This window comes from Lepisma saccharinum, chromosome 18 (genome assembly GCF_977018435.1).
Source record: "Lepisma saccharinum chromosome 18, izLepSacc3.1, whole genome shotgun sequence".
In the NCBI taxonomy this organism is placed as follows: Eukaryota; Metazoa; Arthropoda; class Insecta; order Zygentoma; family Lepismatidae; genus Lepisma; species Lepisma saccharinum.
The window spans coordinates 50,090,568-50,117,072 of NC_139246.1; the positions used below are offsets into that span (position 1 = coordinate 50,090,568).

Below are 26,505 nucleotides of genomic sequence, written 5' to 3' on the forward strand. Positions count from 1 at the left end.
TTAGTTTGGGCAATTCAACTTTCCTCATGCTTGCGCCGAACGGGACGTTATGATTTGTCAGCCACGTTACCATGTCTGACTTAAGGCTGTAGCTCGAGGGAACCTTATCCACCTGCACAGTATAATAAGGAGCATTATCTATGATGACAACGAACCGATGGAGTATATTCGGGACCAGCTTCTCTGTCAGCCACTTTTCAAAGTTTGAGCTGTTCATTTGCCCATGGTAGTCCTGTGGAACAGCCTGTTTTATAGATCAGGCTTGCACTGGGAATGAACTCATTACTGCAACCTGTGCGGACAACAATGAATCGATGTACAGAACTTGCATTAGATATCACACCCGAAATATCATTTGACTGACATTTGTTTGATATTAAATTGGTGTCCACAGCCGTTTCGTCAACATACACGAACGTGCGATTCTCTTCCCGAAATCGTTTTATGGACATAAATATCTGCTCCGCCATGTCACAATGTCCGGTCTCTCCATTAAAATTGTCATTTTGTTCCTGCAGGTCTTCCATTGAAAGCCGGCTCTTCTCGACGGAAAGAATCCTCCTTCCATGGAAAATTATTTTTTTGTCGTATGACAGACAAAAGTTTACCACAGGTCGGCACACTTTTTCACTTATGTACATGTCATGAATTGAATTCCGGATTACATTCATGTCAAAATCATAGAGAGTCACATTATGGTAAGGTGGTCTTTTCCTAATCTTTCCTGGGGAAACGAGCTTTCTCATCGGTGAACGATCATTCCGTTCAGCCGATTCTTTCCAAATCCTCTTGTCGGCTCCGACAAACCTGTTGCTGGAGACGCACAGTTGGTGCTCTGTGTAATTGGTGACAGCAAATATTGCTTTTCTTCAGATTCACGATCACAGAAGTCAATTACTTTGCTGACAATTTCACGTGCTTCACTATGCACAGTAGCACCTTTTCTCCTTACACCTGCCATAACAAACACCACGGAAAATCACAATTAAACACCAACACACAAGCACTTCCACAACAACAATGACCGCAGCAGAAGACTTCCTGCTACCCCTAGAATCTGCAAATAGACCAGTTTTCCCCTGACCCACCGCACATCCTCTCCCCTCATTTAGGGATCTTCTCGTGAGCTGTACTTCCACTTATCTATATCACCCCCTGATAAAAGCATATGTGGCCCAATTTGTTGTTAAATGGACAATCTAATTTTCTTACGATGACACCTGTATCATCCAGGTTCAGTTTCATATGTTCTTTTCGATTATGGTTTTAAAAGCGATATCGGACTGGGCCACAAAGAGCCTGTCCTTGGTGAGCACCCTATGGTAGGAGTGCAACCTTGTACAGTTAGGAAACTGCAGCATGCAAGTTAAATGCCATGTTCTGTATTTTCCTTGCATGCAAGAAGTTTTCATAGAATTCGCCACTTTAAGGTTCATCATAAGATGGGGCAAGACATTTTGAACCCGACTGTCCCAAGTCCCATAAATTTCCAAAACCTACAGCTGGAGTTATCGTTTCTTGAAGACAAGAAACACTGGGAAAAACACATCTCAACACACACAGACAATTACCCTTTCAGTTTCCTTTCGTCTGTTTTTCATTGCCAACGTGTTGGCACAACCAAGTTGATGTGACTTGGGAAAACAATGGGTCTCAATTCACACAATGACACTCCATTGTCATGGGCATTCTCGAATATTGCGAGTCTGAGTCAATTTGAGTTCTTATATGCTGCAGTGATATGATATTATAATCCTGTGTAGAAATATTCACTATATTATTTCACTGTACTTATATTACTGTGTGAACTTGACACAAAAACGTTGAATATTGGACACAGCAAATTCTCTGTCTTTTCCTTCCGCTAGCAGTTAGTTTGGCAACAGCGCAATAGCCCTGGCTGCGTATTGGCTGAACTAATGTTCCTTCTAAAAGCATACACAGATTAACACTATTGTAAACTACAATTTGTTCAGGACTCCAGTGACATAAAAAAAAATCTATCAAATGCTAAGTCGTGATCTGTGGAACAATGGTCTGGAGTGTATTTGGCAATTAGAATTAAAGATAAACGTTCGACATGTAGCCTTCGGTTGTTCACATTCTCTAATTTCAATTGCCGCAGGAATTGCATGCTGTATGGATGAGGCAGTTCTACGTCACTAAAAATCATTTCTTGTGCAGCTACTTCATTTTGAAAACCTGACACTGACTTAACAGTTGGGCTGAAAAGTTCGTAGGCTAACATAGTAAAAAATATTTTTTTGACAAAATTCGATTTTATTATTCAATATAGTTGCCTTCGAGGGCGATACAACGATTATAGCGGTCATACAATTTTTCGATGCCATTTTTATAGTACGATTTCTCTTTAGCCTCAAAATAGGCCTCAGTTTCGGCGATTACCTCTTCATCAGTGCTAAATTTCTTGCCAGCGAGCATTCTTTTAAGGTCTGCAAACAGGAAAAAGTCACTGGGGGCCAGATCTGGAGAATATGGTGGATGGGGAAGCAATTTTATTACGGTTGAATATCGCTAAACATTGCTCCGAATCATCAAAACGTTGTTGCTTTTGATCGATTGTGAGCACGCGCGGCACCCATTTTGCACACAGCTTTCGCATGTTCAAATATTCATGCACAATATGTCCAACATGTTCCTTTGATATTTTTAAAGTCTCAGCTATCTCGATCAACTTCACTTTACGATCATTTAAAATTATTTTGTGGACTTTTTTGATGTTTTCGTCGGTAACAGCCTCTTTGGGGCGTCCACTGCGTGCATCGTCTTCGATGCTCATTTCGCCTCGTTTAAATTTAGCAAACCACTTCTCAATGGTTGATTTTTCTGGTGCAGAGTCCGAATAATGTTTATCAAGCCAAGCCTTGGCTTCAACAGTACTTTTTTTCGCCAAAAAGCAATGCTTTATTAACACACGAAATTCTTTTTTTATCCATTTTTTCACAATAACAAAAGCTGCTTCACTCACAATGCTATATCTCACGAACTAATTATCTGGCAGCTGTGAAATTTATACACGTATCTTTTGAAGGTTAGTACTAAGTAAAAATCACATGGATTTAATTCTAGTAACGCCATCTATGAGTCAGCCTACGAACTTTTCAGCCCAACTGTTACAATTTTGTTGCTCAAAAATATTTTTTTTTATGTCTGGCAATAAATTCATTAATATCTTGATTATCATTTGTGTGCTTATTAAAATAAATAGTGTGCTTTCAAGTGCAAATATTTGAGATATAATTTAGTAATTTATTAATATGTATTGCTTATTAACATGTTTGTCAATTTATTAATATTTTTTTTCTTGTTCTGCCTTCTGATAAACAAAATCTTAACTAACACAAGACTAAACATCTTGAACACACAGAGCAGCGCAGGAGAGAAATGCACACAATGCTAAGTATAATATAGGTCTGTCCCACTAACGAGACAATTGTTTTAAGGCCAGTCAGAAGGGTTGGGGAATGGATCTACTGGGCAGGGTGGTTGGTGGGGGATGTCAGGTATACAGTCTGATGCAACTGTTGTTTCCGAGGATTCCAGTGTTCGGAACGCCAGCATAGTGAGAAACTGTTTCAGTGTCACATTATGATTAAAAATGCACCCACAATAAAAGCTTTCATCAAACTCGGTAAATCCACTATTGGCACGCTTGAAATGTTAAGTCAAGCCTATGAAGACCATACTTTGTCGAAAGCACAAACAAGGCATTCAAAGAAGGAAGAGAAGACGTGGAGGACGAACAAACCTCAGGGCGCCCATCAACGTCCAGAACTGTTGGCAATGTGACTCAAGTGAAGTCTGTTTTGGCACTTTGACCGACGTTTGAGTGTGAGGTTAATTGCAGATAAGGTGGACTGCATAAATCAGTTATAATTTCGGAAGATTTGAACATGCAGATGCCTGGTTTCTCCACCATGACAAAATGCCATCTCACTCATCACTGCAAGTGAGGGGATTTCTGGCCAGAAAAAATGTGGAAATACTTCACCAACCACTGTACATCCCAGACCCAACTTCTTTTTATTCCCTAGGCTCAAATTAGACCTGAAAAGAGACAGTTTTGGGGCAATTGAAAATGTCCAAGCAGCAGCAACAAGTGCTCTGAAAGGCATCTCATATCAAGCCTTCCAGCATTGCTGACGATGGACATTCAAGGATCCTGCTTTGAAGAATATTGAGTTTATTTGAACATAGTTTCAATAAAATGATTTTTCCAGAATTAGTCTCATTACTTTTGGGACAGACCTTGTAATTGTTGCTTTACTTCAGAACCATTCACATGCTGAAAATAAATCATGCAATTATTTCCAACATAGGAATGGGCATTTGCAGGAAAACTATTGGTGGAAGGCATGTTTGCCCTCCACAACATTGCTAGATCCAACAATAAATTGTCAATTCACATGAGCGTACATAACAATCCCCCTATCGTGACATCTACAAATGTGCAAGTTCCACAAAACCTGTTTTGAATTCACTTCATGCTTTATTTCTCTTGTAGTTTACGGTTATTACAAGCATAAAAAAAAACAGTTTTTTGTTGGGAAGTTTCAGAACACAAGCTTCCTTCATCAGACATTTATTTTTAGTTTGATTGATCAAACTAATAGGAAACTTGTAAAAAATGCTTGTAAAAACTGTAGACTACAAGAGAAATAATTCTACAATGCAAGCAATGCATACATACAAGAAAAATTATCACTTCATGCAGTTGGGCTAATCGGGACTGGATACATATGTGGTTTAAGGTGAGATCTGAACTATTCTACATGTCTCCACTGTGAACTGAATCCAGGACACTTTGATTACAGTATATACAGATGATTACAATTTGATGTCCAGCTATAAATGATCCCCCCCCCCAAGAAATTACCTAAGACTTCAAAAAGTAGCAACTAATTATCAGTTTACAGGGTAAACTGAGATCCCACACAATCAGATGCATAAATTGAACTTAATAGATGGCAATTAGAAGCAGTCATACACCACCCCTACAGACAACAGTCGATAACATTAATCAGCCACTGATTTTCACAGCATGTTTTGCTTTTTTCCTTAGTAATTCATAATCTTACTTACTTCCCATTGTTAAATTTTTACCCTTAACATGTTACACTCCCGAAAAAGTCATCCACGTTCTTAAAGGATAATGAACCACTTCACCCCTGGGCAATGCAGTAGAGGAATTGAGCACTAGTCTCATACTAAGCTCCTCAAGCATGTCTTGAGTGACGTTTGCTATGGATTTCTGTCTGTGGAATTTCATTGGCAACAATGTTAACTAGGGATGTGCCGAAGCCGATTACAGATGTATGAAAATCGGCCGAAATTGACACATCGGCATCGGTATCGGAATCGGCAAAAATCCGATATTTAAACCGGTACAGGTTATACTAGATTTTTTACCTTCTAAGTTTTATATTCTAGTTTTGTAAGATTTATTGAAAATTTGGTTATGATTCGTCATTATTGTAGAGTTTTTGTAATAAAAGTATTGCAAACTCTCATTCAGAGGATCGACCTAAATATAAATCGGAAATAAAACAGTACATTGCTGAACCAAGATCTGCTGTTTATTGGTAATTCAAAAATGAATATTCAAACCTGAAGCAAGTGCTGAGAAAATACTTGGGCATACCTGCTGCATCAGTATTCAGTGATTGAGTGTTCAGTGTTGTTGAACAGATTTGAGATAAGGGAAGAAGTAGGTTACTTCCTGAAATGCTTCCAAATCTCGTATTTCTGAAGTTGAATCTGGCAGAACAGGAATTCATTTTGCATTTCAAAGAACTGCTTGTGTACTAATGTTTAATCTCTTGAGAATCCATGTTCTTCTTAAAGGTTCACATAACATTTTGTAGATGCAAATGTACATTCACATCTCTTGAGAATATATGTGTATATACATATGATATGTAATAGAAATGTACAAAGCAAATTTATTTTTGTCATGCTGAAAATAACATCCCATTTCTGTTTAATAATCTTATGTATCGGAATCGGTTAAATATCGGCATCGGTATCGGTTACAAAAATTATCGGTGAGTACATCGGCATCGGTAAATTTTCAGCTTCGTCACATCCCTAATGTTTACGTTCCTCCACTTCCATAGACACTGCCAGAATTGCGAAGGTGAATCAACATTGCCATTGGAAATGTCATACAAAACATGCTTGAGAAGGTTTAGCTAGAATGGGCTAGAATGTAGGTGCTATAGACACCTGTCCTGCCACACACATGGGTCAAATGGTTGTAGTATCATGCATTTCTGTACACTATTGGTTAAAATATAGCCTTACAAAATCGACCAATAATTTCTGAACATCGTGTATTATCTTTTATCTGCGGAAGCCTCTGAGCAATCAACATGTATGCCTTTCAGTACACTAAATTACTTGCTTTTAAGACATCAAAGGTTCTACATGTATCAACTGTTGACTTAATAAATGTTTACTCCTGCAGATGGGCAATGTGATCACGAACTTTTTTTTTCTTCATTATGTTAGTATCAGACATACCTTTCAGTGTACAAAATTTGATGTTTCAATTTGTAGCACTTTCTGCATAATTGATAAGTATCAGTCAGTATTGATTGCTCTCTAGAACAGTCTCATGGAAGAAGTAATAGGGGGAAAAATTAACTAAACTGGTAGTCCATAAATATTTTGGTTCACAAAATTTTGATTTTAGAACTTGGTGAGGCCTTCAACATGTTGATTTGTATTAGTGGGTGAGCATTCCACTCCAATTACAAGCATCAACTTACCAGAGTTTTGATTCAAAATCCTTAAGAATTATATCAGAATATTAAAATAACTGTCACGCAATCCCAAAATAGAGATTCTCATACAATATTGGTGCAACATTAACGTAAACTTTGAATTTTACATCATTTCCAGGCTTCACAAAAGTGTTGTGTGGCATTTTTGCAGATCCTGAGAGACTAAAATAACACAAAAGTATCACTAAATAAAATCCAACTTATACTTTCCAATACCAATACATCAACATCAGCATCGATTGATTGATTGATTTGCTTTATTTTACTTCACTTTTTGTGCGTTTTGGATAATTTACAAAGATGGGAATGAGTGATGACATGATGAAATTGATGAATGGATATAACCAACATCCATGCCGAGGCTGAGATACAAACCTGGGACCCCTGGCATCGTAGCGGGATGTGCTAACCACTCTGCCACGGGGATCAGCGTCATCAGTATCGACTCAGCTATAGCAATTACCTAAATTTAAAGGTTCTATCAGCCCACAAAATTTTACCTTTGTGGCTGCAGTAGTTATTGAGATACAAATAGTTGAAATGAAAGACAAATGGTCATGTCTTGAGCACAAGGGTACACTTCTTTAGTCTCTGATTTGTGGTAACTATAGATTATTAAGTGATATTGCTTAAATAAATATTCATTGATTGATTGAATTAGGTTATTTTATGTCACTTTTCCACACTTCTGGCTAATTGCGACAATGAGGACAAGTGATGACATAATGAAATTGATGAAGGGACATTCACAAACAACACCCACACCCAGGGCAGGATTCAAACCTGGGACCCCTGGCATCGAAGTGCACTGTGATTAAATAAAATATATTGATAAAATCTTTAAAATAATTAACATACCATTCTTATTTTCATGCCTTTGTATGATGAGGAATTTCTGATTATCCCTTTCCTTGGTATTACTCACTAGTTTATGTGGGAACTGTTTCTTAACAACATCGTGGATTGCTCTTCGTTGATCTTTGCTCATATCAGTAACCTGAAAATATAATTAAATTGATTGAATGAAATGAAAATTCTGGATGCGTCAACACTTACTGTCTGGTTAAAAATTATGGATACTAGAGTTTGGACTCCAATTAGAAATTAGCTATAGACCTACACAAAAACGAGTTGCATCAAAATTTAGATTATTTGATTCTGTCTTAATCTATGGTCAAGAATTTTTTTTTAGTATGCTTTAGATTTTTTCGTCACGAGAACCAAAAAAAGGGTCAGTTTTTTGGTGTTTTCCAAACGAATGCTCTACTTGAACCGTTATAAATTTTAAAAAAAAGCAATGGTCTGATCATTACGATATTTAAATACAGTGCAGGTAGAAAGATTTTAAATCCCATTCCTAATTTTTTTTAATGTCAAAAAAACAAAAAACAGATTTGTCAATTTTGTGAAACAACTTTTTCTTAGTATTGGGTAGTCCTACAAACATGATCTTGGTCTTGATTTGAATCTCTTTGCAGCTGTTTTTAAAATCTATTATCATTGTCAATTCACATTGCAAAACCAATTTTATTCAGGGAGTAAAGATATTTGTTGAACATGGCAACACTGCATTCAGTGACTGCTTGCAGTTTTCATGGTTCAACGGACATCGCTATAGTGACAGAATGAGTGATGTTGCCATGTTCAATGAACATTTATTCTGCTGAATAAAAATCTACGTAAAATTGGTTTTGCAATGTGAATTGTTAACGATGATGGATTTTTAAAAACAGATGCAAAGAACTTCCAAACAAGACCAAGATCTTATTTATAAGACTAACCAATACTAAGAAAAAGTTGTTTCACAAAATTGATGAATACCTATTCATGGTTAATTTTACAAAATCTGAAAGTCAAGAATTGTAGTTAATACCTTTCTACCTGCACTGATCGGACCAGAAGTTTTTTTTTTTATTTATAGAATTTAAAAGAGAGTGGTTGTTTGGAAAAAAAAAGGCACTTTTTTCTTTGCACAATGATAACAAATTGAAGGTATGCTTGTTTCACGTAGGTCTAATTCGAGTTCAAACTCGAGTATTCACAATTTTTAATCCAACAGTGGGCTATTTGCACCTGTCATATTATACGGGAACAAGCCTTTTAGCATAACTAAAATCTCCTTACCTAGGCTAAAAGCTGAGGCTGTCAAGGGGCACTCAGCTCATAAAAAAAAAAATACAGTCCTACAAAGGATTTCACTAGCTGTAGCTCCAGATGCCAGAGCCCCATTGGCCTACAGAAATGCAGTTTACTGGGGTGTACTACGTGGAAGTGAGGTTGGCGTTTGACCTGTAAGGAGAACATTATTGCTGGTTCGAGTCTTGGTCAAGCCTGCATTTCTTTTCTCAACTTCTACATAATACATCCCCCATGTGTGTGCAAAGTTTAAGAAAAAAATATTTTTCTACTGTGCTAAAACCAAGAACTGAATATATCACAGATACGAGGGTCGTTTTAATAGATCTCAGCCTTAACCATACATGGTGATGATATCATCAAGATTTTCTTTCTAAGTTGGCACATCTGTCAAATGATAGGAGTAAAATTGCAAGTGATTCCTTACCACTTCTTTAATACAGTTGTTTGGGGTAAATGTGTTGTGTCTATTTCTTAAAATGGATAACATTGAATAGAAGTTCACAAATGTGTATGGGGACTTATATTCTTCAACAATATGGGCTGCTGAATTTAAATGAAGCCACACCAGCATTGAAGATGATCCATGTGAAGGACGTGCAACAACAGCATACATATGATATAGTACTAGATGATCGGTGAGTTACAGTGTGTGAAATTTCTGAGCCTATAGGAAGGATCTTGATTTGTTGCAAATGTGATAAACCAAGAAATGTGTTTACGTATGGCAGTAGCATGTCCTAAACACATTGTAACTAACATCAATTTGGCATAAAATGTGAATTTTGGCCTTTTTCCTGAATTTCAACATTTATTCTATTGTGCTTTAAAAAAATACTGCAAATATTCAACATTTTATCTTTAGATGTATGACCAATCAGCATTGGGCATACATGCCCACACACAAATAACCACAGGCCAACCTAAGTACAAGGGCCATTAGGTTGGCATCAGGGAAAGCTTGTGAGAGCTATTTTCCTAGAAACTTATACCCCCCCACCCCCAATTAGAATCATGGGCCATGATTACCAACCAGTTGTCACTCATGGGAGGGGTAGAAATGCTTTATTTATAAAGAACCAACCATTGTTAGGCTAACAGTAGCCATTTTGGAGAACAAAAACCATGTGCTCCAAATCACATGTTTACTAAATCTTTTATTCTTTACTGAAAATCAGAGATAACACTCACCCATAGGTAAAATCATGCCTAATTTATTAAAAGTAAACTCATTTGTAATTATCTGGCATAACTAAGCCAGAAAAGCTGAAAAAACACTTTTGTTTATACTTTTTAAGCAATTGATAACTCTGCCATCTGGTGGGAGAAAGTGGCAACTCTCCCAAAGACAAGGAAAGATCTCAAAGGACTCCAGCTGGCCAATGAGAAGCCGTCAAGGCTGTGACGTCACAGAGGAGACTTTCAGATGGCCTATTGTGTTCTGAGCTTGCTAGTCAAGCTCACTTGTATTACAGACCCACCTGAGAGCAGGTCAGCTTGGAAGTTGCTGGTAAAATCCAGTGTGAGAATGGCCACCTGTGCCAGCAACAAAGGATACATAAAGGGAAAAGGGATCTAAGGTCCTGTTACAGTAAACACACGCCTAAGTGTGTGTGACCAAGTGGGATATTGTGTCCACAAGTGCATTTAAGGATCCCAGTGAAAATTCAGCAAAATAGCGAGTTTTGTGTCCCTCATCCCATGTGGAAATCCAGACCACATGGTCGGCAGAACTGACGCCATAGAAGCATCCATAGGATATCAAAGAATATCCAAGTTGTTCTTAGCCATCCATCCAAGAAAAGCCAGGAAAACTCAAGGAAGCACATAATAGTAATTTTTTAGTGTGGTGTACCACAAATTTGTCCATGTGTCGGGATGTGGCGATAAAGAGTGAAATAGGGTGTGTAAGGCCCCAGGTATGAGTGATATAGTGTGAAAACAGCTGATATGTAAGTACAAAATCTTTTGTATATCTTTTTTGTGTCTTGTACAGTGAAGTGCTCATGTTTGGTGGCAGCTATGCCACAAGCGATGTTCTTTTCAATGAATAAATATGTCGTTTAAAGGTGTCTGACCTTATATCATTTTAGTGAATCATAAGCCTATTAAGCCCTCCTCTAGTTACCGATTATTAAAGTTAGGCTAAAGTTCGTCTGTTGCTTAACAGATATCTCAGGGGATATCTGTTACTATACGGAACACCACACGTGGAATAGGGTCTGCGTGTGGCCGCGTAAAGCGTGGTTCTCTTTTGTTTTTGCTGTTTTTGATATATTATATATTTAAAGTTAACCTTTTGTAAAACCAACTTTAAAGCAACGTAATATAGACAAAGCAAAACCCCCAATAACAAAAACATTCCCCCCTTATACGAGATTATGAGACTCAGAGGTAGCAGATTCACTACAATGGATACAAGGTCAAAGTCACTAGAACGGCCAGCCGGCCATATGTCATCCCCCAGTGGTAGTGGAGACTCCCCAACTAGCCTTAATTAAAGCCATGCTCAAAGACCAAGGGCAAAAGATTGATAGTCAGGGACAAAAGCTTGACAGTCAGGGAAGGGAGATCATTCAGGCATCAGCAGAGATGCATAGGAAACTGGAGGCTGTTCGTATGGAGTTCCAGGCCAGACTGGACTCCATCCACAACGTAACGACAAAAACTTCTGAAGCATTGGTTAGGTCGGTATCTTCAAATACTGACCGGATCAATAACATAGAAATCAGATGTAACGAGCTGGAAAAACAGGTCAATAGGGACTATGTCCAGCTATCTGAACAAGTTAGTGAATTGAGGGAAATAGCGCAAGGGGTAAATGGCACAGACAACCAGACCACCGTAGCACAACTCCTAGGCAGGTTAGATGCCCTGGAGAACACTTGCAGGGAAATTGCCCGCAGTGATAGTGCCATCGCCATAGAAGATAGAATTCTTGAGCGATTGAGGAGGGAGATGCAGAACTGTATGGTTGAAGAACCTAGTTCGCACAATAGCATCTCCGAGGGTCACAGTGTTCCGCAGCCCGCCCTTCCGCTATCAGACAATAGTGGGGAGGATCGGACAACCGAACAGGCTAAAGATAGTGCAGCCCTCACGAAAATTTTGGCGTGCCTAGAGGGGTTGGAGAGGTACATTACTAAATCACCTGCTCCGGTAAACCCATGCACCAAGCCAAGTCCTCACCAAAGTAAAGAGTCTGCCGTCGGAGCCACCAACCACTTGCACAAGGTTCCCGAAGTCACTAGCAGAGGTCCAATGTCAGATCATAGTAGTGGGTATTCCTCCCCCCAAAGGTACCATGTTTCACATAACTTCTCGGAATCCTCATCCAGAGGTTCGGACACAGAATTCCGAAGCCAACGGAAAAGGAAAAACCGAAGAAGGGGTAAAAGTGCACCCAGGGTTAGGTTCTCAGACCTAAAACAACTGCCCACGTTTAGCGGTCAGGGAAATAATCTGGCCTCTGATTTCCTACAAGAATTTGAGAGGGATCTTGATCTTCTAGAAATAGATCTAGAAGATGCCCTTAAAATAGTGTCGTATAGTCTGCGGGACGAGGCACGCCAGTGGTTCGAAAGGAACGAACACAAGTTCCGATCGTATGTGAACTTTAAGAAACAGTTCCTGAAGTATTTTCAAGGTGATGGGTGGAGGGCTTCCTCATTATCAAAAGCCCTTAATGGCAAATATAACCCTAACCTACATAGATCAATGCATAAATATTTTTGGAAACAGGTGAAGATGTTTAGACTGGCCTTACCAGAAATTGCAGATCACCAGATTTTTACACATGTCATCCAACAGCTGCCACGTAGCTTAAGGGATCAGCTGGTCCTAGCCCCCTTTACCTCTTTACAGGCAGTGGCCAATTCCATACTCAGGTATGAAAGTGTACAGGCGCCACAAAACCCTGAGAGAGATAGCACAAGGCATGCACGACTTCCATATGGGAGAACCACCCCTCACGTCAACCAGACGTACGTGAGTCGTGGGAAGGATGACCCAAGTGGTCCATCAGATCCCGATAAAGCATACAGTAACCAGTACAGGCGTAGGGATAAGAATAGGTTTAAGGAACCCATCAGCGGGAAAAAAGGTAAAGGACCAAGAAAGGGTATAGAACCTCAGGGTAGGAGTTCGTTAAGACCTCTCGGGTCCACAGAGCATATAGCTGAGGTGCATTCCGAAAGCCACAGTCAGGGAAACTAGATAGGCAACGTCCTGAAGTGGGGAGGGGCGATGCCGAACCTAGATTAAGCCCACCATGTTCAACCCAGTGTAATCATCATCCAATCATTAAGGCTCATCAAGCCATTGGAGATTCAATGTTGACTAGGCTAGCTCAAAACAAGTTTGGGTACCCAGTCCAAAGGGACTATGACGGTAGATACCATGTAGGGCTATGTAAGTCGGGACAATCCTCTAGCCAGCTGCTCAGTGAACTCAGTCGTACTAAAAGTGTGCACGATAAAGTAGTGTTGATGATTGCAACAAATGAGATGCTCCGAGGGGAAGACAGCGACCGAGTGCTGCGGAACCTCGAGTGCATAGTAGGGGTTCTTAAGAGGAAAGGTGCCAAGAAGATAATCATTCTGACACCTCCACCAATTCCCAGACTAGCTAAGGAAAATAGAGCTAAGTTCTGGGCAGGGTATGATTCTCTCCTAGGTAAAATTACCTCACTGGAGAACAAAGGTAATATAAGAGTGCTTGATGTTTCTTCCAAGTTTACTCACCAGGGTCAAGAATTAAATATGTCCTTATTTGAGGAAACCATGGGGTATGGCAGTTACAAAAGGCCCGACCTGGTTCACCTCAGTCCCAGGGGCATGGACGTGATTCTCAAGGCGTTAGATGAGGTACGGTGGTTTACCCAGCAACAGCCAGAGACCAACAAACGTCAGTCACCTCGACAATGGGAGGATGTAGACGCCATAATGCCATACACCCCATCCACGAGAAACTAGCCAACGCTGCTCTCGTAGGGGGTGATGGTGGCGAAGGTGAAGTAAAACCCTCCAGATTAGTAAATGTATCATTCCTTAACTTAGACGACTACGAGTCTATAGAAAAGGAACTGGTAAGGGATAATTGTAACAGTGTAGTACCCATTAATAAAACAGGTGTTAGCAGATATGGTGCCCTTATAAATGTAACCCTAGTAGACATGCCCACCAGAGCTCTTGTAGACTCGGGTGCGGAGATCTCAGTACTCCATTCCAGAATGTGGAGAAAGATCAATCAAAAAGCGTCACGCCCAAGGTTAATCAAGTGTGACAACATCAAGTTGATAGACTATTCAGGGTCCAAAAAGCAGAAAATCATGGGAATCACATCCGTAGGTGTCACGATTGAAAATGTCACGCTAATGGTAGAGTTCTTAGTCGTAAATGAGCTAAGCATCGACTGCATCCTTGGTCTCGATTGGTTATATGGGGTCAACGCCCAAGTAGATTTTGCATCACACCAATTGCTATTCCAGAGTAGCTCTTGCTCCGCAGTCACCAAGTTCTTACCGGTTGACTTGGCGACGGAACCAGACGGGGCATCTCCTATCCACAAAATTGATATTTTCCCCCTGGATATATTCCAGGAGACAGATTTTGCGTCCCATGCGGATATAAGGAAAGCTGCCACCGAAGCAGCAACCCTAACAATAGAACAGCAAGAGTCGTTGTTTCAAACCCTCTCCCGAAGGAGAAAAGTTTTCAGCGACCGCCCCGGCAAATGTAACATGCATGAACATAAAATAGTCCTCAACAAAACCGAATATATAGCTCGTAAGAACTATCCCATACCGATCAAGTATAAAGAAGGGGTAGCGAGGGAGATTGACCAACTCGTCAGGTGGGACATTATTGAACCCTCCAACTCTGAGTTCGTCTCCCCTGTCTTAGTGGTCCAGAAACCAAATGGGTCTCTGCGGCTTACACTAGACCAGCGCGAGATCAACAAACTGATCCTACCGCTGAAAATGAAGCCCCTCAATATGGAGGAGATCTTCTCACAATTTCAAGGCAAGAAGTATTTCTCCTCCCTGGACATATCCTCAGGATTCTGGCAAATTGGCTTAGAAGAAGGGTCCAGGAGATATACGGCGTTCACGTTCAATGGGAAAATGTACCAGTTCAAGAGGTTGATTTTCGGACATGTCAACAGTATGCAGGTGTTCATCGAAGTAATGAACAAGCTACTAAGTGGGACAGAATCCTTTGCGTTAGCTTATGTCGATGACGTGACAATCTTTTCGGAGACTCTAGAAGAACATCTAGAGCACATTGACAGGATACTTGAGATCTTCCAAAATGCAGGCATGACCCTCAAGTTATCCAAATGTTCCTTTGCTAGGGACCAAATCAGGTTCCTCGGACATAACGTCAACTCACAACACATATCCATGTGTCTCGAGTATGTAGAATCGATTGCGAACCTGCAAGCTCCAACCAACATTAAACAATTGCAAAAGGTCCTCGGTTCGTTTGGTTGGATAAGAAAGTTTATCCCGCAGTACAATACACATACTCAACCACTTTATGATCTGTTGAAGAAGGGTTCTAAATGGCAATGGGATGCGAAGGCACAACATGCTTTCGAGGGGCTGAAAGTAGCTGTCCAACGGGACTGTAAGATCTTCCACCCAGACTTCTCTCAGAAGTTCTATCTTCAAACGGATGCATCCGGATCCGGGGTAGGTGGATTCTGTTTTCAGTATTCAGATGGGGAAAAGCGACCCCTCGGATACGTCAGCCGCTCCCTCAAAAACTATGAATTAGGATACACTTCAACGGAGCTCGAGCTTCTCAGCATTGTGTGGTGCATCGAGAAATTTTCCTTCCTTCTCCAAGGCCAGGTTTTTACCATATTATGCGACCACAAGAGTCTCTCATGGCTCAACTCTGCCTACACCTGGAATGTACGGCTAACCAGGTGGTTCTTGAAGCTGCAGAACTACAGCTTTCACGTAGAGTATGTGGCTGGGAGGGATAATGGCCTCGCGGACATGCTGTCACAAGCACCAGACAAACAGCAGCAGCAGGTGAAACACCTAAACTCTATACATCTGTTGCCCGTATCAGTGGGTAATCTATCCAATGACCAGCTCCAGCGGGAACAGCAGGCTGATCCAAAGAGTAAGACCATCATTGACCATCTGACTAAAGGAAGTCAGAGCAATGACCCCAGAAGTAGGAACTGGGACAATCAGTAACAGATCCAAAACAACATCTTGGTAGTCAGGGATTTCCATTTCAGGGATAATTTTAGAATTTATATCCCCCAGACATTAATACCCCAAGTTATTACCGCCTACCACAATGATGATGGGCACCCTGGTGTCGATAAGACACACAACAAGGTTTTCCGCAGCTATTTTTGGCCAGGAATGAGAGGGACAATTAGCGCCTGGGTCAATGACTGTGTACAATGCCAGCAGGTCAAGCCAAATCTCCATCCTCCTCGCCAAATCCTGCAAACCCACCACATACAAAGGTTGGGGGCAACTCTCTTCTGTGACCTCGTAGGCCCGCTGCCTCCCAGCAAATGGAAAGAGAGATACATCTTAACTGTACTCGAAGGATGTTCAAGGTACATCACTGCATATCCCCTCAGGAATGCCACCACAGCGTCGATAGTAAAGAAAATGAAGGAAGTGTATTTCATGCACTTTTCACCCCCCGAAAGAATAATAGTTGACAATGGTCCACAGTTCAGGGCAAAGAACTTCACCCAAGCATTTGAGAGCATGGGGAACCAGGTTCTTTTCATACCAACGTACCTTCCTTCGGCCAACCTGTTAGAGAGGACTCACCTAGAAATGGGTAAACTCCTCAAACTCATGTGTCACGAAAACCACAAGACTTGGTCTGATAAGTTGCCAGCTGTTGTCAACATTATCAATCATTCGATAAATGACACTACAGGGCATGCGCCAGCTGAACTACGGTTGCATACATCCCTGAGAAATCCGGTTATGGAACATTTCCATATACCGGTCGGAGAACAGACTGAATGGGACCAGCAATTCTTCATGGCTGTGTCCTGGACAGCTGACAAAAGGGCTAAGAATAATAAGAAGTTAAATGATCTGCAACAACACAGGAGGGAAATTCAATTGCATGACCTAGTATTCCTCAAGTCACATTTGCAGAGTAAGGCCCTAGAGGGACAAACTCATAAACTCTTTCATACATTCTTTGGTCCATTTATTTGTATTAGTCAAGTAACATGTAATATTTTTAATGTTATACATTGTGTCAATGGTAGAAATATAAGTAATCAACATGTAAATAACATGAAGCTATGGAGATGTAGTCCCAAAGTATACAACCTGTACATCGACAAGCTCAAACTATTACATCCCGATTTAGCATCCAAAGTGCCTCAAAAATGCTAAGCAAAGTTGTGGATGGGGTTCAGTTCTGTCTGAATACAGAACAGCAGTTGTAAATAGTATATGGGACATATTTTTCATTTTTGTGCATTTTATATACTTTCAATGTTCTAATATATCCTATATTTAGAGTATTTCACATTTATGTTGTCCTATTTGAGGGTATGGTAAGAAATATATCTCAGAGCTAAAAAATGCCAAAACAAAATTAGTAAACATCTCCACTACCACCATGTTTGAGTAGGCCAAAGGTAAATGTCGACACAACCAAGGTACAGCCAAAGCCAAACATGGGAATTCACCACCAACACAGCCAAATTGTGTAAGTAATGGGGCAAGTGATAGTGTGCAGTGACCCATCACAAGTGTGCCACCATCCCAAAACACACAGGCTCAGGGGTGAAGAGCGATACATTGCAAGCAAGATGTTGGGAACTATCCACCATGCCCCCTGAGGCACAGGAAGCATGGGGAGTGTCCGAATAGTGGTTGTCACCCCCCAAGATTACCAAGCGGAAATTAACAACCATGAAAACCAGGACATACCCATAGTGCATATTGTGTAAGTGCGGACAGACAAGTGATATCCGAACCTACGTATAAAGAAAGTCCAATGTGTGTATGCAGACTTAGGTACACAAGTACAGTGTTCAAGGGCTTCTTTTTATAAATGTGTCTCTTTGAACTAAGTGCTGGAAGGGTAGAGTAATCCATTCCCTTCAAGGCAAAGAGAACAAACAGTCTTACAAATTACGTACGGTGACCAAAGTATCTTATATATATATATGTACATCTATATAAATTCTTTATCATAATGGGTAGTCATGACTCAAGACACCCAAGAACTTTCATAGGGATAGGAATGGAACAGGAGGCAGAAACTCTGTCCTCAATGTATTACAAATATTTTGAATATGTATATTTCCAAGAGTGCATCAATGTAGATGTATATTTCAAGTATGGTAATTTTCGACATGTCTATTACAGGATTATATTAATGTCAATATGCAAGACCATTTCAAGTGTTTCTTTTAACAGCATATGTGTAATTTAATTTTATATAGCCGTGAATATTTATTTTTGTGTGTGTTTGCATAATAGTGTTTAAGGTTAGTGAGGGTAAAGAAAAACGAATCGCTTCTCGAATCCTTTTTCTTTTTCCCGAGGGGCCGGGATATGTATGACCAATCAGCATTGGGCATACATGCCCACACACAAATAACCACAGGCCAACCTAAGTACAAGGGCCATTAGGTTGGCATCAGGGAAAGCTTGTGAGAGCTATTTTCCTAGAAACTTATACCCCCCCACCCCCAATTAGAATCATGGGCCATGATTACCAACCAGTTGTCACTCATGGGAGGGGTAGAAATGCTTTATTTATAAAGAACCAACCATTGTTAGGCTAACAGTAGCCATTTTGGAGAACAAAAACCATGTGCTCCAAATCACATGTTTACTAAATCTTTTATTCTTTACTGAAAATCAGAGATAACACTCACCCATAGGTAAAATCATGCCTAATTTATTAAAAGTAAACTCATTTGTAATTATCTGGCATAACTAAGCCAGAAAAGCTGAAAAAACACTTTTGTTTATACTTTTTAAGCAATTGATAACTCAGCCATCTGGTGGGAGAAAGTGGCAACTCTCCCAAAGACAAGGAAAGATCTCAAAGGACTCCAGCTGGCCAATGAGAAGCCGTCAAGGCTGTGACGTCACAGAGGAGACTTTCAGATGGCCTATTGTGTTCTGAGCTTGCTAGTCAAGCTCACTTGTATTACAGACCCATCTGAGAGCAGGTCAGCTTGGAAGTTGCTGGTAAAATCCAGTGTGAGAATGGCCACCTGTGCCAGCAACAAAGGATACATAAAGGGAAAAGGGATCTAAGGTCCTGTTACAGTAAACACACGCCTAAGTGTGTGTGACCAAGTGGGATATTGTGTCCACAAGTGCATTTAAGGATCCCAGTGAAAATTCAGCAAAATAGCGAGTTTTGTGTCCCTCATCCCATGTGGAAATCCAGACCACATGGTCGGCAGAACTGACGCCATAGAAGCATCCATAGGATATCAAAGAATATCCAAGTTGTTCTTAGCCATCCATCCAAGAAAAGCCAGGAAAACTCATTTATCACCCCCCAAAGCCTTTGTTACACCAAGGAAGCACATAATAGTAATTTTTTAGTGTGGTGTACCACAAATTTGTCCATTATGGCTATTGTATTTGATATGTCTAGCAAGACCAAATACAATAGCCATAAAATTCAAAAGGTTCGAGTCAAACACACTGCCCACACGCTCATAGACTCCAAAATCAAGGAAACGCACGCCATAATGCACTTCCCGCACGAACTAAACATCGATAGCGGGCAAGCGCACCACACTTGGATTCCACTACTGCAGCAGTTATCGCCCGGAAATAGCAGACGACACACCAAGACGCACCGCGCACCTAACGGCAGCCAGAGAACTACGAACAAAAGACGCACGCCAAGCAGCAGCACAGCAAGTTCCAACGAGGATGGTGGCAGTGGCCACTGAAATTAATTGAAAAAGAAGAAAAAACAGCTTCGCGGATAAAAGTGAGTACTAGTTTCTCCGTATTTATATACTACCGCGTCTCTCTTTTCCAAATTATGAAAAGTATTATGTTATTCCCTGTCTAAACTTGACGAAGGATTACAAAAATAGTACCATAATGTACACCCGGGTAATTTGCACATGTTGCGTAACGAACTTCCCACTTGCGTAAAAGGTTAACACTACGTGCGTGATTTACAACAGTGTATAGTTTTTTTGCCCAGTGCACCCTGTTCAGGCGGGAGTTGTTTGATGTATGGCTGCAGTCTTCTCCCCGAAACAGAAGCGAAGAACTGTACAGATTTGTTGTGGATAGATTGGGGATACAAGATTGTCCTCCAGAAGTCTAAGAACGCATTGTCAGTGTAATTAAACTGTATTGTGTGAAAATTAGGGCCCGATGGTTGGCGAGTAACAGGCATAAATACAGATTTTTGTGAGGTAACGCACAGTGGCTCAATGATCAAATCAGTTTTCCACCAGAGGTATACGGATGTGTTCCTGGTACGTCCAGTGGATGTGGTCCAGGTCATCCTACGAAGTTGTTCCAGGAGAGTGGCCCAAGGACGAAGAACAAGGCAGTTGCAGATCCAGTGCGGAACTGAAGTCAGGGAGAATTGTCACAGTTCACAAGATTTTAGTACATGGTGCAGACATTATTCGGTCTTGCATCCTGCCTATCGGGCAGCTGTCAGAGGATGTACAAAAGGTAAGACATAAGGACATTAGGAAGTTCAGGGAAGGTCATAGCAACAAATGAAGATTTGTGGCACATTTATTTTGCTTGCATCCTCGGATCCGGTAATATCATCGTGCCAAAAACTCCCATTCAAGAAGTCCGGAGCACTGTCACCAGCAGTTCTAGGTCTGCTTTCATCCGGTCTCCAAAGAAGGGGCAGTTCCACCATACCAGCATCTGACAGTTCTGGGAGCAGCAGCGTGAGCTCATTTCCAGCTCATTTCAACCACACAAATATTTTTTTTTATTCTAAAGTACTTCAGTTATAAGGACTATCCGAAATTCAGAAAGTAGTCTGATTAGTATAACTTTCTATGTCACTCTCGGTAGCAAAATTAGTGCGCAGGAGTAACAGCAATACCAAGCATGGCTAAATATTATGAAACGAGGTTAATAAGATCAATGGAGGACAAGACAACTAGTCTTAGGAATCTTTTCCAGCTAGATTGTGAGAATTGAACACTGTGCAGAGGCAGGAAATGGCAAAGGATGATGATGATTCAACATTTCTTGCCGCCTTGCTTAACTAAATAATAAATTGTACCATGGGTATTCATGCACATATTCCACACTTTTATCCCCCACAAAAAACCATGGTGCATGTTATACATGGAATAATTCCGACAGCTACATAAACCAAGTGTAAATGGATGTTTCCCACGATTTTTCATCTTCTATTGGAACATTTTGAATCAACAATCAAAGCAACGGGTTGTGGAAGAACATCGAGTGTGCACCTACCACAACATGGGAGACATAACATTGGTAGTTGTCACATGAGAAATGGAAAGTAATAGGGGTGTCGATTTAAGATGTATAAATATCAGCAAAAATTGATATATCAGCAAAAACAAGATATTTAAACCGGTACTGATAATACTAACCTAATGTAACCTTTTACCTTCTCATAAGTTTTATATTATTAGGTTATGGATCTTTATAACTGTGAAGTTTCTGTGATAAAATTATTGCAAACTCTCATTCAGAGGATCAACCTATCTCAAAATCGGAAACACAACAATATATTGCTGAATCGACTATTCCATGTGACCACTGACCAGGATCCAATGTTGTATTGGAAATTCAAAAATGATTATCCACACCTGAAGCTAGTGCTGAGAAAATACAGGGTTATTACAAATGATTGGAACAGTTTCATGAGTTTGCTGTAGCTATAATATTTCACATATTGCCATGAAATTTTACAGTAATGTAGAAAAAGTAAAAAGTTTTCTTCTCTTGCAGGTGTGTTTCGGATTTCTGTCAGAAAAGCCCAGCACACAGCAGTGAGTAGAGATGGCGACAGGCACTGAAAAAGTTTATGCTGTGCTTGAATTTCATGCATATCAGTCGGTCAAAACAGTGCAACGACACTTTAGACCAAAGTTCAAGAAAGATGCACAGAGTGCCAACTCCATTCGGCGATGGTATGAACAGTTTACTGTTGAGCACATGCTTAACTCAGCGAGAGGATAAGACACCATCATACCTTGAATTGCTGATACTTCAGTAACATGTTGAGATAAATTCATGGCAATTTCAGTCAGTAATGTCTAAGGTTACACAATAAGAAGGAACTTCAACCTCGAAGTAATACTCACATCAATTTCTACTTTTTCATCGGAATCTTCTGATTCTGATATCTGCCTTAGTTTCTCTAATGTTTCTGCTGGTAAAATAGTACAATCTATCTCTTGTGTGTTTTGATGTTCCTCTGTAAAATACAAAAAAATGTTCCATGTTCAAAAACATTCGTCTAACAGCAACTTGAAAATTGTCTTGAAAGACAGAGCAAAAAGAAATTCAAAAAAAGGTCAGATGAAATATACAAGAATGGCAGTCTAAGGAATGAAGAAGCAAGGAACTTACACAATTATGGCTTGAATTCTATTGGCCTATTACATATAACAAGAAAAATCAATAAAAAATAAAAACTGGAAAGGAAGAGGAGGAAGGAACGAGACTACTGAGATTGACTCAGATAGGCTGATTAGGACTAGGCTTACAGTTTCATGTGGCATCCAAACAACTGTATGCAGTTCCTTCACAGGGAATCGAATTTGGCACCCCATGTTTGCAAGGCTACAGTAGTACCGCTACACCATCAGGAAGGCTTGATAATGGCATGGTGCATCAGTTGAATACAGATAAATTTCTATGGCTGAGCCAACACATGTTACTGATGTGAACCAATACTGTCGCTATCAGCAGCATTGGTTCAAATTTAATGTCCGATATGAGTTCGTGCTTGCTGCAACACACTTTTGTAGAGTTAAATATTATCAAAATTATAAAAATGTGCATTTGTCATTAATTTTGTGTATAAATGGCAGTAATTTTCATATTATGTTCATCCCATCTGTGAATTTACGAATAACTAAAGGAAAGCTAGTAGACTGATATGATATTTTGAAGAAATTTAGATTACAATGCTCAAACATCTGTATTGATGGGAATTGGTAAAAATATTGGAATTGCTATCAGTTGAAAGAGATACAGGTTCAGCCTCATACATTTCACATTTTTACAAATCTGATGTTTCTAGAAATAGCTTGTGACTTATTTTAAACACTACTATCATACTGCTATATGAAGAAAGAGTCCATTGAGAGCCAAGACCTGCCAAATGGCTTTTCATTGGTTGTTATATGGTCACTCATCTCTGCTGTTTTCTGGCATTCTAGACCAGAGCCATTAAAACTGCTCCCCAATTGTCCTCATGATGTTGGGCCAAAAGCAAAATTGAGAGCTCCTACCAGGGATTGGCCAAGAAACGACTTGTAATTTTGCTATCCGTTGGCCAAGAAACGACTGTAATTTTGCTATCAGTTTAACAATAAATTTAAAAAATCCTACAACCAAACCAAAGTTATCTCCTTACATATCATACTTACGCATGTATAATGTGCACCCTGGTTTATGGTGGTGAAAAGCAACAAACAACTATATCTCATATATAATGCCCAGACAATTCAAGGTTCAAGAAATGTCTTTCTTAGTTGTAGATCATAAAGCTGTTGCTATGATCAAGCATTAATGACATCATACCTATTCAATGAGTTACCTGTTGCTATATGGAGCAAGAGGATAATATTGTCTTGTGTATACAATGAGTCACCTACCCACGCCACCTCCCTCCCTCTCCCTCCACTGTGTTTACCATCCCAAAGCTTTCACTTTTGTAAGGGAGATCAAAATTATGTTATGGATTTGCAGCACTCGTGAAGTTAGTTTTCATTAATCCTCGCCAGATAAATACCGCTGATACACATCCCTTGTGATGGAAGATGCAAGCTTGAATTCTGCCAGAACAGAGCAGCACTGCTTTTCTCGGTGTCGCAAAACGTTCCATTACAAAGTGAAAAATCATGGGTAATGGCAATTTTACATTTATACTACTCTGTGAAATAAATACCAGGAATTGCAAAATATTAGTTTAATCATCCAAATTTATTTTGTCACCTTCAAAATAAGCCCCACTTGATGTGATACAGTTATGTCAACGAATAATCCAGTTGCTGAAATACTTCTTATAGGCACTTTTCGGTATGGCCTTCAGCTCCTTCTGCGAATTTTGTTTTGTGGCTTCAATCGACTCAAAACATCTGAAGTAGTAATTTGAGTTTCAGGAACAAAAATGTCACACTGGGCCATATTTGGTGAATATGGTGCTTGATCGATGACATTCGTTGAGTTTTTGGTCAAACATTCGCATACAAGGATCAATGTGTGGGATGGAGCATTATCATGGTGCAAAATCCAGAACTGTTCTTCCACAAATCTGGCCTTTTCCGGCGAACATTCCCTCCCAAATGCTGATTGATTGATTTAGTTTATTTTACTTCGCGTTTTGTGCCTCTTGGCTAATGTGCGAAGATGGGGATGAGTGATGAAATGATGAATGGACATTCACAAACAACCAAGCCCAACCGGGATCCGAACCCGGGACCTCTCAAATGCCTCACAACTCTTAGATAATATTGCTTGTTGACTGTTTGCCCTATGGAAGACATTCCGAGAGGATAATACAACAATAGTAAAAAAAAAAAAAAAGTCAACATGACTATGATTTTTGATTGACTTTGACGTGTTTTTTTAGTTTTGGCTTGTTATTGAAGTGACATTTTGAAGCTTGTTGACTGGTTTGCATGTCAAAAACATAAACCCACGTCTCATCAGCTGTTATGATTGGCTCTTTGAAGCATGTCTTCAGCAACCCGTTTGCGGTGCTTTCTTTGAAGAAAAATGAGCTCGTTCGAAACAACGTGTTTCAGATGCCAAAACGCTACGTGACAATTAGGTACCAACTTACACCAAATTTTTTTCTTTCATACCTTTTACAAGGGCTTTTAAAATGAACAATTCCTGGTATTTATTTGACAGAAAAATATTACTAAAGAAATTCAACCTGGTAATTTGTATTTGTGCCTGTTGATATATATGTGTTATAAAGTGACGTAGTGAAAACATGCATGGTTTTAATGTTGGCTTCCTGAATTATTCCGTGCATAATGCGAACCACTTTTTGGGGGCAATTTTTTTGGAATTATACATGAGTAAAAACAGTACATCAATTAAGGTAAGGAATAAATCACTCAGATTCTGAACTAAATACTTAATACTTTGCATAAGATAAATGCAGAATTTGTTTTTGTTGTCAACAAACTTCATAAAGTGCTTTTATTTGTGTTGCTTACCTACATCTTCATGAACAGGACACGAGAGGTCTGTTAAATGGACAATTTTACCATCAGGGTCTATTTCGTTAACATGGAAGTCAGAATACCTGCAAAATATCATAAGTACATGTAAACATAAATTTAAGCTACTGTAAAATTTACAATAATTATAATTCATATTAAATTATCAGATATATTCAAAATTGAATGATCAAAGTTACTCCTTAGAATCTAGTAAAAGTAATGCGTTTAAATGTAAACACAGCCCACAAGAAATACAAGTAGAAATGTTTCATATCTCCTAAAAAATATGATCATTTTTTATGTCGCAGGGAACCTTCCAATGCTTTCTCTATTATAAGCAGGGAATGTATTTTTATGTAAATACATATTTATGTATGAAGCTGAAATCAGTTCTATTTTGTATTATCTTTGCGGATCATGGCATGTCGACTCGAAAATTCAGTTTCTATTTTCCATATTTGTACATATATTAGATTTTTGCTCACATTTTAGTTAATTTTACATATTATTTCCATATTTCAGAACATTTCTCAACATATACTCCATATTTGCACAATAACTATATGTCCTCGTGTGACCAAAAGAGTTGGGTGAATTTCTTGTGAATAACTGAAGTGCAAAGAGACATTAAACAAACGAAAGTTTACGACCTCCTTTACACCCTCCAATTGCATTAATTACAAGTTTTCTGTCATCCGAACAATAATGCTTTTTTTTTCTTAACCCATTCCAACTGATTCCTTTTGCTATTGTAAACCACTTGAAATTCCTGTATATTTACAATTGTTGTCAAGCAGAGAAAATGAGGGCTCAAGCATTGGCTCCTGGTTGTTACAAATGTTCTTTATAAGAACCCAGAATATGAAAAAAAAATTGTAAGGCTAGTCAAGTGTGAAGATAAACTTGGACTTAACTTCAGCAGACATTGAGATTTTGAAATATACTCATAGTACTCCTTGCGATATTGATCACAGTTTTAGTCAAAATAAATCCATCTTAAGAGATGACAGAACGAAATTCACGTTCGAACACTTACAACAAAATTTTGTTATTCATGGTTTTGGAAACAGAAAATGAAAACACATTTTGTGTTGTTTTACAATTAATGCCAATGTAAGAGTACTGTATTACATGTAGTGTCTTA

At 39.5% G+C, this 26,505-nt stretch overlaps 1 protein-coding gene across 2 annotated transcripts in view; it reads right to left on the reverse strand.

Moving 5' to 3' along the window:
- Window positions 1–26,505, reverse strand: part of Pus7 (pseudouridine synthase 7) — a 137,137-nt gene that overhangs the window by 102,195 nt on the left and 8,437 nt on the right. For both annotated transcript variants that reach the window (XM_083140504.1, XM_083140503.1), the window contains exons 3-5: window positions 25,356–25,444; window positions 22,260–22,372; window positions 7,665–7,803 (exon numbers count right to left, since the gene is read on the reverse strand). In XM_083140504.1, the coding sequence (XP_082996630.1) occupies window positions 7,665–7,803; window positions 22,260–22,372; window positions 25,356–25,444 (341 nt within the window). The remainder of the gene's footprint in view (window positions 1–7,664; window positions 7,804–22,259; window positions 22,373–25,355; window positions 25,445–26,505) is intronic.